General features: G+C 40.7%; 1 protein-coding gene across 8 annotated transcripts in view; it reads right to left on the reverse strand.

The window, feature by feature from the left end:
- Positions 1-15,594, reverse strand: part of LOC124153520 (rho GTPase-activating protein conundrum) — a 230,020-nt gene that overhangs the window by 48,041 nt on the left and 166,385 nt on the right. Inside the window, exon 1 of one of the 8 annotated variants that reach the window (XM_046526732.1) lies at positions 3,126-3,220. The exons of 6 other annotated variants lie outside the window; for them this stretch is intronic. In XM_046526732.1, coding sequence (XP_046382688.1) covers positions 3,126-3,205 — 80 coding nt within the window. In that variant the 5' untranslated portion in view covers positions 3,206-3,220. Of the gene's footprint in view, positions 1-2,316; positions 2,458-3,125; positions 3,221-15,594 lie in introns of those variants that run through there. One more of the 8 variants, XM_046526741.1, reaches the window with a different exon arrangement.

Raw genomic sequence — 15,594 nt, forward strand, 5'->3', positions numbered from 1 at the left:
TTGAAATGAAAGTATTCAACAAATTTTCTTTAAACCCACAAAAAATGATACATATTAATATATGATATGTTACTAAAATAGAACTATTTTTTCAAATGCCACAACTTGGCTTACCCCCCCCCCCCCCCGCCCACAGACAATGGCTTGCCCCCCCAAGACCATGGCTTGCCCCCCCCCCCCCTAGTTATGATCCTGGGTACGCCCTTGAGTCAACGGGCAGTGATTGGAATTCAAAACTCTGGTTGGTAACTCAAAATGTAACCTTAGTTTCGACTGGATAGCCTGTTTGAGCGCAGTGGCAACAAGATAGTACTCACGGGTGAAGGGGGAAACTCGAAGAGTTCATGATATTTCGCGAGAAACTCCAAACCACACAAAGCCTCGCTCCTTGACAGTTATGCTCCATACATTCGATGGGGGTACGAAGAGGGAGAATATTACATAGCAGAGTTTCCCTAACGGGAGTTTTCACGACAAGGTGAAAGTGCAATGAGACCGACACCAAAAAAAAAAAAAAACCCCCTGCGCCTTCATCACTAAAAGAGAGCTTAGCTTATTGTTGCATGTACAGAAATGAATGAATGGAACATTAATCTGGAGCTTACCAATGAAGTAATTGCAGGAATGTTGTCCATCGCCATTTGAACAGCAAACCTTCGCAGCTTAATTGTTATAGAGAATAACGAACCCACTCAGGATAATTTTATGCCCATAATTAATTTAAGATAAATGACAGTAAAAGACGTTAGCAATAGTTGCCAACACTACGTAATTCACACATTTTTACTCGCGAATTTCCATTGAGATAGCATAGGCTTTTTTCAATCAAAGTACAATCGAAAATGAATTAGTATGCCTAAAACGATGACAAAAACCTGGGATAAAAAGGGAGTTCATACTTTTTGTGCGGATTAATGGTAATTTAATGTTTAATGAAAGGGATCCCGGCGTATAATGTTCTATAAAATAGCAAATTTTGGCTGGAAATCATATTGTCTTCATATTAATTTCTGACCACGGAAAATCACAAACAAACAATAATTACCTAAATGAATTATTATTCACCGTAATTTGGATAAAAAATTGATATTTTAAGGCCATCCAAAAGAGTAAAATGCCTACATAATTCTCAAATAGGAATCTATTCTATAGAAATGTCAAAAATAAAAAAAGTCAAGACTTAAGCTATCCGCAATATTTTGTTTTAGTCTATTCATGTTATAGGTACATAAATAGACATTTCGTGCGTATGGATGTATATTCATACATTTTGATGATGCAAAAACCTTGTCTCTCAACACCAAGGCTTGGGAATCAAAATGAGAAGCAAGAGAGACTGCGTCAGATGGTCTCACCCGAAAGTAACAATGACCAAACCCTTTCTTATCAGTTGAATTTCCCTTTGAAAGCATGTGATTATTCGAGTCAAAATTATGATGAGTGAGAAAAGACATATTCAAGCAAATGCGTAGCCGGTTGGTAAAAGATGACAAATAAACGATTCGAAAATAATTAATTTAATGTTACATTTGTTGGCTCCCTTGTCTTTTCACGATGCATAATATAATAGTGGTACGGTAATAGAAAACACGAATTACTCACGAATGAAGTGGAAATGAACAAAAATAGTGAACTTGAAGAGAGAATATGATTGATGCGTAACAAATAAAGAAAAATGCATAAAAAGAGAATTTCGAAGAGTGATGTGGTTAAATTGTAAAAGATGAAAAAATGTAATTTTTTCTCACATTAGAGCTATGAAAGGCTAAATTGACTTCTTTAAAATCATTATCGCAAAATATCACCATCTTATCTATTTTGACATCGTAAGTAGTAACCTAATATATGATACATTCCGACAAATACAACGACCCATTTCAGATAATAAGATTCATCCTAGTCTCTCAGACGTTTCAACCATAAGCACTCGCTCTCACAGAAATGTTTTATCTCCCAGCGCAGTCGACCTGGAAGACCGCACACACACACAACTACACCGAAACCCATCGCGTACGTACAACACATTCCCACTCTAATGGGATCAAATTCAAGTGGCGAAACGCTGAATTCAACGTCTTGAAGACCCCTCACCGTAGACAACCATAACGGTAGAACCCATCGATTCATATTTTTTCCGACATGAAAAAAAAAAATCCGCTATATAAATGCGATACGTTTTTTTATATATATATATATATATATATATATATATTCGGGATGGGAGAATGGATGAGAAAGATTGAGAGAGAAGTTAGAAGGGAAGCTGCCACCACGGAGAAAATGCGACAAAGCGTAAAAAAATAACGGTAGACTAACCTGACGCACTTCATGGTCGTGTGTCCCAGAGCCGAGAGACCTCGGGGAGGGCAGCGGTGGGAATCAAAGGCTATCGAGGGAGGCGCCGCCGCTCTCCCAGCAGTGCGTGCAGCCGGGGGAGATAGGGAATAGGCGGGCTCAGCATCTGGACGCCAACCGGACTAGTTAGGGGTAGCTGGGCGAACAACCTGGGTGGCTCGGGTAAAGAAACTCCCCCAGGTGTCGACCACGCTTGAAGTCACGCCAAGCGAACACCAACCTAACAATCGATATGCACAAACATCGACAACACCTTTACCTACTTGGAGTCCCCAATACTGGGGCTCGACTAATGGACTTTGCTCACTGAAGTGTCACGTAAAAACCAGCCCTGGTCAACAACTCGATCAGGTCATGAGTTTCTGGCGAGTAGTACTCACTCGTAAACATGGCATCGTATGCCTCACTGCATATCCCTTACACAAGTTATATCTAATTGCTTTTATTTCACATTAAGATGACATAACGAAACTTAGGTCACCTCATCTAATAGTTGATTAGGAGGTAAACGAGTTTCATCTTTCAATTAGTACATAAAATTCATACAATATCACGCCAGTTTGTACTTCCCCTGCATGCTTAAAAATTTGTGAGACCATATTGTTTCTATGGAAAATAAAAGGGAAGAAAAATTAAGAGCTTGAAGGAGATAGTGAAATGATACTGAAATTGATGACAGAAAAATGACTTGTGCATGTGGGGAGGATTTCCAAGAAGGAAAAGAGGCTAAGTGGATGGGAAGAGGAGAGGCAGAAAGCAAGTATACACACCTGAAGAAAGAAATAATGGGCGGAAACATAGCTCTGCAGCCGTCATTGGGTAGAAAGAACTGGTTGACTTTGACTGCCATGCAAACACATCACAGCCGGTAGATTACATTCATCATGAAGTATCCTTAAACAGGAGTTCACCGAAGTTTTCAGCAAAAAGTAATACCCACAAGTTCAGTTTTCAATGAAGGCTTTGGGAGTAGATGAAGATTTTTCTTGTTCATCAAGTCGATCGTAGTGGGAGAGAGGCATAAATTGGGCTGCAGCTGGAGGCATGATGATGTGGGATGATAGGGAAAAGAATGAAAGGGGCGGGAGGTAGGCAAGGGAGAAAAGGAGAGAGATGAAGTGAGGAGCAAATTTACTCTCACTAGGACGGTTGATCGAGAATACGGCGTGTTTCCGCCCACCAAGCCCGGTACCTTACTGTTCCAATCCTGAACAGAGTGGTATGTCGGGCACTGAAGCACACACTTCTGGTACACCAAGGATGGATTCAGAATCCTGCAAGGGGCTAAAACTCTAACTGGCGCATGGGACGGCGTCAATATTCAAAGCCCCATCCGATAGAATGTGTACAGCGCACATCCAAATGGAGGAGTCTTTGTCACCGCCTGGATTCAATTCCCGGGGCTATATGTTCACGAGACTTGAATCAGCGTTGAGGAAGATGAGAGAATAAACATTGTCGTTGAACCTAATGATACACACCACTCAAGGGACACCAGTAAGAAACTTCACCAAATTTGAACTCTTCCCTGAATATTGAAGACCAGTTAGTTGCTTTGGGTTTACACCACTAGTTCGCACAATGAAAATAACCCAGACATAATAAAACAGGGCCTGATAGAACTGGCAATGGCGGAGGCAGAGGCACATCCTGTTTTACGTCCCACACGACAGAATTTTCATCAGAATTCTTCAATCACACAACATGTATTCTCCATGGGAAGCCGGGGAGGTTATCCGGGCCGGCCGCTCAAATAACATTTTGTATGAGTGACTAGGATGATAAGCGGCTGAATTATTTGCAGGAAACAGGAGTAGAGGAGATAATATTTGATCAGCAAACCAATCCTCATAACATAAGGCACCCACGGTGAAAATCCTGTAATGGGACCGCAGAGGCTCCGTGGTTCTATTCCTGAGCCAGAGAAATTTCTTTCGAGGGAATTCAGATGAAAAGACTCCAAATCTTTACAACCAATCCGAAGCGGGCCAAACGACTCTTGGAAGGCCTCTCCACCAGCACACCAAGACGAATCAGGATGCGGTAATTAGGTCTCAGTCACTCCTGGGACCCGAAAACCATTGATCCTGAGACTTATAAGATAGTATCATCGCCTAAACACCAACCCGATCGATTTCCAAGCGATTCTCGCACGGCATGGCCTCGAAGCACGGTCCACTGGGCACCAGTCAATGAACACCAGCCCTTGCTCGGCGGCTCGCACTCACCGCCGCGCACGCGACTCCCTTGGCGTCCCCCGACGCACTGGGGAGCTATAACGGCAGGGAAAAAAGGGGCGGTATATAGTAAAAGCGAGGAGACGCAGAGCGCGGCGCAGGTAGAAACGAAATGGGGGGTTTTAATAGCCGAGCGGCAGGAAACGAAAAGCCAAGAGGGGGGGCTGAGGGAGCTTAGACGAAGGGACGAGATGAGGGTGAAAATAAAGGGATATTATGAGACACGGGAGGCTTTTAAGAGGCGGCGATGAGGGATGAAGCATCGGTGCACGACCGGATGACGGAAAATCTTAGAAAGGGGGAAGTGACCGGAAAGGGAGGGAGACGTATTTTATAGAAGGATCAATGGCTATCACGGAAAGCGACCCACGACGACTCGGATGATTTGCACCATCAAAACATGGAATTCGATTTAAAAGAGGCTGGGTCTTTTTAGAGAAGATTAGGGAGAGTAGCTAAATAAATTCCGGGATTTATCCTTTACCAACGGAAGGCACCAAGAGGTCAACAATGCCGTCTCATCTGGCGGGTGAAGAGCAGGGACTGATGCGGGATATTCACAAGCAGTCAAATATCTATACACTTATATTCATGACAGATTTAAACTAGAATTCTTAGGTATTGTAGGCATTGAAAAAAAGGCTATAAACCGGCACAATATAAAGCGAGACTACTGCGAGCGGAATGACTGGAGCGTGAGACATAACGCTGAAGGTAGAACATTATCACTCTCAGCAAAAACCATCAAGGGGGACAAAGAGTTCACAGTTCATTTAGAGAACGCAGGACTGCACTAGCAATTACACAGGGAAAAAACACGAAAATAGAAAAAAATCGAAACCAATGATAGCTTAAAAAACCCACAAGGTGAGCGGAGCTGGCCAAAAATCCACTCAAAACATCAACCACCAGTCTGCAAAATTGAAAACGTGATTGAAAACGAAGCGAAAGCCATGGAGGACGAATTATTCGAAGAGTAAAGATAGGGTCCAACTCCCAACGGCGACAACAACTCGAGGACTGTTTCTGCATGTAGGAGGTCTCTGTATTTCTTGGCGGAGGCGAAAGAAATGGATAGAGGGGAGGAGGGGCGGTTGCAAAGGGGTTGGGCGGAGGGAGTTAACGCCCGCGTATTTAGAAGTCCCACTGCAGCGAGGACGAAAAGCGAAACGCCGGGCAGGGTGGACAAGGTTCGCGCTGGACGTGCACGTACTAATTTCGCGGTGAGGGGTGGGTATATGTGGGTGGACAGAAGGGAAGAGAAATGAGGTTGCCGCAGGGTATTCGGGGGGCGGTGCAGGGGAGAGCGGTGGGGGACGCCGCCAACGGTTTGCCGATTCACAAGCAGCCCACGAGGGAAAAAAAGAAGGAAATATCCGCACGTAATCTGTCGAATGACAGACTTCTGGGATTTCTCCGCGTAGCCTGAGAAAGTGGGTGAGGGAGAAGTCAATCCGTGAGCCCCCCCAAAAGCGACATTATTGGGAATGACCGTCGGCAGGGGTTAAGGATCTTAACGCCAAATTCGAAGATGTCACTTCTCTTAAGAGGGCGCATCACTCTCTTTCGAACAGAATCAATCTTATTTCGCGGCGAATTTCTCCCTTAAAACTTAAATTATGAACTGAAAGTTTCCAGGTATACAGAGTGTTGTGAAAGAAAATAAAGACGCAGGTGTGAAAAGATCAGGTGCTAAGAGAATTGAGTGGAGAGCCGCGATAAACCAATCTTCGGATTGCTGGCCAACTGATGATGATTTTGAGACTTTACTACCTTCAACATTTTCCTAAACCTAAAACATAAAAAAACTAAATTTATAAATAAAAGTTTACACGCCGAGATGCAGGAAAATGCTAAAAGGGGTCAACCCTATACCATTAACATTTCAAGATGACAACTTAAGTTTTAAGTGACTAATAAATGACGAAAAAATATTGGTTGAGTCGGAGTGATGGACCCTATTGATAAAGTTGGTCCACGATTAAAAACATTGGCTTAATTTTAACATTTCATGCATATTGTTGCACTAAATACTCCGTATTAATATGAAATCTGATGATGTTACACTGAGTAAATCGATATATCGGATGAATATTGGATCGGACAGCGATTTTGTATCCGAAGATAGATCATAATACTTATCGCGTTACTTTCATCGAGCGCGATACATCTATGCTTTTTTCGAGCGATATAATACGATTTTTTAAGGGGAAAACATGTATCGCCAGCGGTCGAAAGTCGATACCGAATTCTCGATGCATGTAGGTATATAAATACCATGATATTTTCCGAAATTTCGACTATTACTCCAATTTTTCTCAATTTTACAACTTTGGTAACAACAAAAGGAGCTTTAGGCAGATTCAGTGGTTAATACCAGCGTGGAGGCTACCATCCATAAAATTAAAAACAATGCTACTAACCAAAACATGATCAATTTTTAATGCATTATAAAATATCTCATTAAATATGACACGTGGCAAAAAAAATCATGTGAAGCAAATTTGAAGAGCAAAATCAGAAAAAATAAGAGCATCCAATAGAAACAGAAGTATAACTTTTTAGGCCACAAAATATAAAGTTTTCACCTATAAGCTTTGGTTCACCTTCCTGGGCCTAGGAAAAGACGCTCTCATTTCTTGCACAAAACCTAAGGTTCGCCGACATGGGTCATCAACACTACCGAGCAGAATGAATTATAAGCTATTTCCGCCGTTTAGACCGCGCTGTAATTGCAAAGGATGGAAGCATCCGGCTAGGTAAGAGTTTTTTTTCGATTAAACGAGGAGAAAGAAATGATGGGTAGACCATGGTCTTATTGCCGCGAGCTTCCCAGAGTAATGCAAGAATTATGCTACAGTCAAGAACTGCGAGTACAATTGTTCTAATACGTTGAAGCGGATAAAAGCATGAATACCAAGCGATGGGTGCGAAGCGACCCGGAATAAATATGGGTTGGCATCGGTTTAGATTGATTTCGATATATATCTCGGTTTATCTATTAAGAAAACTTGTGAAATGATGCGACAATTGGAAACGGTTGATCGAGTATAGATTTCGTCGTACTTTGAGTAAAGAACGCCCAATAATAAATCAATATAGAAACACTTAAAATTGATGATATCTACCTGATACATTGAGGACATGACATTTCAAAATAGTTATTTCCTTCCTTAGGTTTATTCTAAAAATGTTTGACTAGTGGAAAAGGTTAAACGCTTCAGAGGTCGACCGTACCCACCAGGAACCTTTCACCACGCCCAAAAAAGTTGCACTACGGTGAACTTACGTTTGAAATCAAACCGTTTGTAAGCTCTACCCCCTAGCGGAAAAACTAAGTTTGTCAATGCAGTGAGTGGGCCTTTTCGAATCATTCAAAAATAATAAAGAAAAAAATCACACTCGAAATAACAATAACAATGAACAATAAACATAATATAGTCTTATGATTTCATTATTGGGCGCCACTTACCGCCATCAATTGATTAAAGCCAAAGGTTGGTATTCCCTCCGACATGACAGTCTAACCAGTACCCCTCACCTCTAGTCTTCGTGAGACAGAGAGAAGCGTAAGCTAGAAGAAAACAGAGGGTCTTGGGCAGGAGACACTAATAGAAAAGCGTTAAAAAAAGGGAACAGGGAAAAGGATGCGGTTTACGATCAGGGGTTTGGGGGAGAGGCGGGGGTGGGGGAAGACACGGGATGAGGTTGAGAGGAGGGTTGGAAAAGGAAGCACCACATTAAGAAACTTTCGCTCCCCGATATTTTCTCCCCAAGACGACCAAGAATACACAAGCCAGGGAGGAAGGCTGGAGTTATCACGTACAAAACACGCTGACCTAATCCGCTTTCCAATTTTTTAAGCCTCAGCATCGAAACGGAGAGTGGCCGAGAGATAACCCCACGCCAACGCGTTATTCGGGAAAAGGTTAATGCCGTTCAATGAACGCTCCAGTCAACTTAACATGCACCGAAGGAGTGGGTGGTGCGAGGAGCGAGATATATGGGAGCTCGCCCAGAAGCGGGTTAATAAGATTCAGGAATCGAAAGGGATTAAAGTAAAAATTTAATTAAGGGGATATCCGGCGTCAAGCAGAAGGGAAACGCATTGGAGGAACTAAGTATTGTAACTTAACTGTAAGTTTGTGACCGATAAAAATGGAATACAACTTTAAGTTGCGTTTTTAAGAGGAAGTGAGTACAAATCAATGACGGGAAATGCCCTGATCAGCCTTAAATGTTATATTAATCACTAGGTAAGATATCAAAATCATCCTTTAGGTATTCAGGCTCCAACGTGATTTTTAATATGCACGGTTTCAATTGATGCGTCAGTATTATGATGGATTATAATATTCTCATTCTAAATTTCACCATATTAGAATTTGTAAACCTGGCGCATAACAAAAAAAAACGCACACCTATTTTACCATGAATTAAAAAACGTGTGGGATTTTTCTTACTTTTCGCAAGATCAAGTTAAAGATAATTTGGATACCATAGTATAATGATACGACGGAAAATGAAAGTATTAACTTTCTTTCTACGAATAATGGACAAGAAATGTCTCTCGTAACCTAGTTACAGTTTCGAATGGTTACAATTATGCTACATGAAGATGTAACTAACAATAAGATACAAAACCCGAGTCGCGTTTAACAATCATAAATAGTGAACCTTGCGAAATGAAATACTGAATACTTAGGCTAATGCTAGTAAAAAAAATTGACTCTTGGAAATAGTTTTATTTTATACAATGGAAAGTTTTCACAGAGTAAATACTGAAATTATTAATCTAGATACAAATTTATCTAGCTCCAAATTAACTCAAACTGTATACAATCAAATAGCATATCAAGCAACTAATAGGCCACTATATGAAAAGGGAGAACATCAGCCACGAAAGACTAATTCGGAGCCCCATAGCTTAAGTAAAATGGATGTTTGGTTGACACGGAATACTGGCGATGAAAAAAGTGTACTTGTACCTTCAAGCTAGGAAATGAGTAATTACAGCCAGAATTTCCAGGAACTTTAAAGATAAACACCTATTCATTAAAAAAAGGATAGTAAAATTTCTTCATTTTTTATTAACTTTTTCAACCGACGGAAGATCATTATTCTCTTTCCTTTATTATGAAAAAGTCTCATAGTTCCACTTGCGTCCACTTAATTTTTAGTGGAAAATTAATTTAACCCAAAGATAACATTCATAAAAGAAAACGGTACTTTGGAACATTGCCATTCGCTTTGATACTCGAATAAATGGTTTTAACCTCACGACTTAACGGAAAAAATATTATAGTTTTGCCAACCCATTAAAACTCGGCGATAGAGATCCCTGTACACAGACCATTATCGGCGCGAGTCAGCTAGGTGGCTCCACAACGTCGCGGCAGTAAAATCTTGAGTGGTAACGACAATGAAATTCAAATACATCAGTGGAATGCAAGAACGTAAATGGATTTTTTAAGATATATAATTCCATTTCGCGAAAAGATCTAGTCAGTTAGCTGGCTCTATAACGTTGCGGCAGTAAAATATTCTGTGTGGTAACGACAATGAAATTCAAATATACCAATGGAATGTAAGAACATAAATGGATTTTTTCAGATATACAATTCCATTTCGCGAGCTTAATTAAAGCCAAGATAATAGGGAGCCATTTGGGAGAAACGGCGATGGATACAATTTTTACAGTTATATTTTTTGGGCACTAACTACCACACTAATAATTTAGCGGTTGGAGATGTCTTTCGGGTGTACCCCGCGTATTCCTTCAGTTTTTGCCCGACGTATCGTGGCCGTTGCTGGTCACTTTTTCAAAGGTTATGTGGAGAATATTCTTTGTGCGGAGGGTATACATACGTAAGGATATTGAATAGGAGGGAGGGGTGAAGGAACTGTCATTTTATTTGGCATAATTTAAAACCCGTATCCCATGTGTGGCTGATATTTAAACCACATTCCCTGTTGAAATTCTCTTCACACTTCTTTCTCCCCAGCGCCTCGCGGATAAGCCGGGGCTTGTACTTAGTCACTTAGGCGATTACTTTATAATTTCTGAAGTTAATCTCCTTCTGTATACATATACCGTCCACACAAATAATATCTTCATTCCCAATGAAAAAGTGACCACTAGCGGCCACGAAACGTCTGGCAAAACCGAACGAATACGCGGAGTACACCCGAAAAACATCTCCAACATCTCCAATGACCTGAGAGAACTTCAACCAAGAAATTGGTAATAATTTAGTCCGTCATAATATCTTAATGACAAATTTAACCCCCTCCCTTACGGCATTCCCTCAAAAAGGGAAGCGAAGTCCACACGATTCCGATTGGACTGTTTCACGGTCGACAAACGGGCACGGGTCGAGCACTCGGGAGAGCGGAGCACGGATTGGATTGCAGGGAGGGGAAAGTGGGTGGTGAACGCGATGAGAAATGGGAAGCAAGGGGCAGAGGCAGGTGGGAGGAACAAAGCTCATTAGCAAGGAGCAAAGGTGAGTCACGCGATAAATACGCGCGTGCGGAGACACGGCACGGAGGGAAGCACACGACGTGGGTAGTGAATGAGTCGGGAATTTATAAAACTCGAGGAAATACCCTGGGTAAGTACCCAAAATTCAATCGGTCCAGACAATTGTGAACATCACGATCAACATAAACCTTAATGGAAAAACCCCTTACATGTAGCGGTGGAAAGGAAATAATGTAGGTGCAGACGCGTACAATTTTCGAAGGGTTATGGTTTATACACGAATGACATTTTATAAAAAAATATCATTGATGAGTAACATTTTTATTAAAAATTGCCATTCGTGGATCATATTTTCTGATTCAAAAAAGTTAGAAAATACTTCTTTTGAGGATATCAGAGGTCTATTTCAAGTCCGTTCGCGATATTTTAAGGTTTTTGCGGCATTACAAAAAGCCTTAAAAATACTTCTTGGTGCCAGAGATCACAAAACTCATAAATACCTTACCCACTGAATATTTACCCAGTCATTCTCACAACAAATAATTTGCGTACATGTGAGTAAAAAAATCTCTCCACCTAACACAAATAAGCCTCTTCTATGCCGCTGTTTATAATAGCGGGAGACAAAAATTACAGTTCTGCGACTCAGTCATGATTATGCACCTATTTCCTGTCATTCGGGCCCTCGACGACGAGGGAATGGCTAGCACCTCCAAAAATTACGTAATTCTATGGGTGCACAGGGGCTTCCCACTCGTAACGTCCACAACAGTAACTGGATTTAAATATTCACACTGAAGCCAGGGGAATCACTTGAATGGGCGTAAGGTTGTCAAAGACTCAGAGTAAACATTTGAGAGATCGCCCCAGGAGGCTGCGTAGTAACAGAAAGGTGACGTCAACAATGAGATCCCATTGTATTATTATAGGCATTAGATAATATTATAGGAAGAGGAATAAGTTACCACATGAAATTCATGCAAATGTAATCTATTAAAAGTATGATACTGCTTCTTCTTAGTGAGCATTAAGATAAATTCAAGTAATCAAAATAAACAATGTACACACACGCCATCGACAGAATCAGTCAATCAGACTTATCACGTGATCTAGGAATTCGCCGTTTCAATCTTGAAGGCATACGCAGAATCTGACAATCCTTTTTGTTATAAAAACTAATAATGAATTAATGACCAACTAATAATGAATTAATGACCTACTAAAATCGAGATATTTAAGCATACAAATAAGTAAAAATACCAAAAATAACATTTGGAGAATGCTTATTAACGGAAGTGAGACAAAGACAATGACAGCAGCGGAGAATTCAAAAGGTGGAGGCTATCGAAATGTGGTGCTGCAGAAGGATGATGAGGATCAAATAAATCGACCGCGTAAGTAATGAGGTGGTAGTTAGAAAAGTAGGAGCGAAGAGAAGCCTCGTGAAAACATTGATAAGAAGACGAAATATCCTATTCGGACTTATTTTGAGACATGATGGCTTGATGAAGGATATAGTTGAAATAATAGTAGATGGGAAAATTGGAAGAAGAGGAAGACTGCGAACAAAATACATAGAACAGGTAAAGAAGGATATGAAAGAGAAGAAATAAGTAGGCGTGAAAAGGTTAGCCGACAGGAGAATAGAGTGGAGAGCTGCGTCACACCAATCTAAGGATTGTTGACCAATGATGATGAATAAATTAATATTTACACAGAGGTCGAAGCTGAGAGTTAGAAGGGCTAATCGCGCGATTCATGCATCTTCAGAGAAATACTAAGAGCTGTTTTTTTTCCTACTTCATATAAAATGAGAAAGAGCCAGTCATTGAGCCTCGAAAGGGCTTCATGGTTTCGAATCAATTGGTACAAAAAATATTTCTTGCAGTGTTTGGTACCGCGAAAAAAATACCGGTGCAGCATCGATGAGTTTTCACTTGTCTTAAGATAAATCAACACGAACGCAAATTGTTCAAGCTATTTGAGGAGAAACACCTCTGATGGGATTTCAATATGTCACGCTCTGAAAACGACTTGAGTTCTCGTCTAAACGTAAGGTACTGCAGCGGACAGCTGGGAAAAGGCGCAAAAATACAGGAAAATTAGACAAAACCAACGGTCAAATATTTTCCATCGATGTTCACAAAAAGTGAATAGTAAAATATTTTCAACGTGACACAAACAAACAAGGAAATTCTTGGGTTTAAAAAAATATAAGAGCAGATGGGCTGACGGAAGGTAGAATCAATATATCAATGGTGAGGAAGGTTACTTTTTGTACCTTAAGTATACGCCCCACAAAATCTTCATGCTTCACTAGCACCGAGGATATGAAATTAATGACCTCATTACTCGACTAGATCTGAAGACGCAGAAATTCAAGCTGCTTCCCGAGAGTATGCTCGGGAAATAGAAACCAATTCGTGCCAAGCGAATGATGAGTTATAAGAAGCCACGTAAATTGGAACATTATAACTGAAAATGTCGCTTGAGACGGGGTATCTCCTTAAATAAGTTTTTTTCTTGCTCAACACTACTACGAATTCTGACTATATCTGACCAATGCGATTCCGAGAGGATTTTTGCCATAGACTGTCAAGGTATCAAGGGACTGCATAGACGAGGCCCAATTCCATCCCACAGAAGGTTGATTTCTGTAGCCACTTCGGTTGCATTTTAATCGGCCTTCAAAAATGTCCGCGGCGCGGTGATGAGTGCAATGCGATCCACATTTTTCCAATATTTTGCAGCATAATGTTTGTCATTGCGAAGAATAGCATTGAAGAGCTATGAATTTGATAAATAATATCACTATGAATGTTAATTTCGGTTGGCACACCTAATTATACCTTACCTCCCTGTGAAACTCGGATGCCCGTCAGCGACGCGAGTGGCGACTTCTGTAAACCCATTTAAATGCGCGGAAGGAGACAACACATTTTGAGGCCGACTTCAGAATCCTATATTTTAAAATTCGTGGTATTATTCAAATATGCTCGTAAAAAAATTACTTAGGTACAATACACGGGCATGCAAATGTACTCTCCAGATTATTCAGCAGTATATACGCATTACCTAGCTCATAATATCGAGAAGCTCGAGGCATATCGAGGATAATATCCGCCATGTTCTCATTTTTCAATGCAGGCCGCCAAAGCGGATATGCATTGCTACTGACGTAAAAACTGACGAATTTAAGAATAACCACCAATACCTTTTGGTTACGCGCTACCCCTAAACCTCGAGACCCCAATTCATCCTGAACAATACGCGAAATGACAAGGTAAGGAGGAAAAAACGAGCAAGGTAATGGGAGGTACTGAATCGAGAGCGAGCTGGTTGGAGTGTATTGTTCGTTGACAATTGAAGCAGTCAGCGAGAAAACCGGCCGAGTTCCACATATCTCAATACTTACAGTTTTACTGTTAACAGGGATAAAAAGCTATAAAATTCGATATAGAGGAATGTCTACCAGCCTTTAGCCTGAACACCATAAGGCTTTTTTTAAATATCGATAAGTAAAGAGTGATCCCAATAGTTTTTAGATAGCGAAATTAATATCGTTAATGAGAATTGATGCCAAAGAAAAATGCTTTGAGTGACGTAAGATTAAAATAAAGCAGATTGAAATACCCTGTCGTTTGAGACTTTCCTTCCTTAGTATACGTAACTGGACATAAATACGAATAAAAATTCGCAACACACATCCACAGAAGATTAATACGCGACATTCGCATATGTAGGTGCATAAAGAAATGCGCAACGTTGCTAAAAGTAAATGTACGACCTTAATTGTTAACCAGGATAGAGAGATAAAACAGGATAACAATGAGAGACGGAACCACAGCTGTTAAGAACAAATTCGGGTTGAATACACATTATTTAAAAAAATGTGTCATTGTCAGAGATCACGGTTTTCCTGGAACCAGTAACAGCAGCTCGTTGACAATCATTACGGAACAAATTACAGTGTACCATTTCAAATCTGGGATAGAGTTCCACTGCAATCACAATAGTCACCAACGGCAACATTCCACAAGCTCTGCAGGAGGCGGGAACTGGGAACACACCCGCTCGACATATGTTCCCCGAGAACGGACGTCAACGGCACGTCCTCAAACGTCAACCGCTTCTTTAGCGAGTGAAGTTTTAAAAGACGAATTCCACTAAGTCATTTCAGGCTTCATTGGTTCCCGTAATGAAGGTTAAAATCACGCAAAACTGACTTCATCCTGAGCACTCATACTAACTGCTCGTAGTGCGGCAATTTCCAATAGGAAATTGTATCCATTGGTTTAACTTAAAAAAATTGTTTTCAAAAAGCATTGGCTGTTATAAGGAAAAACTGTTCGCCGCGTTTGTACACCCATCAATATGTAATTAAAAAGGTAGAGGATTCTGTTAGTGTATACATAACTGTGAATGTAATTTCTATATTAATTTCTCTGTGTTACCACGTGCAATGTTGTTTTGTTGATTTAAAAAAATATTTCTTGGCAGGTGTGTGTAAACAAATCT

The sequence above is a fragment of the Ischnura elegans genome, chromosome 2 (assembly GCF_921293095.1).
Source record: "Ischnura elegans chromosome 2, ioIscEleg1.1, whole genome shotgun sequence".
NCBI lineage: Eukaryota > Metazoa > Arthropoda > Insecta > Odonata > Coenagrionidae > Ischnura > Ischnura elegans.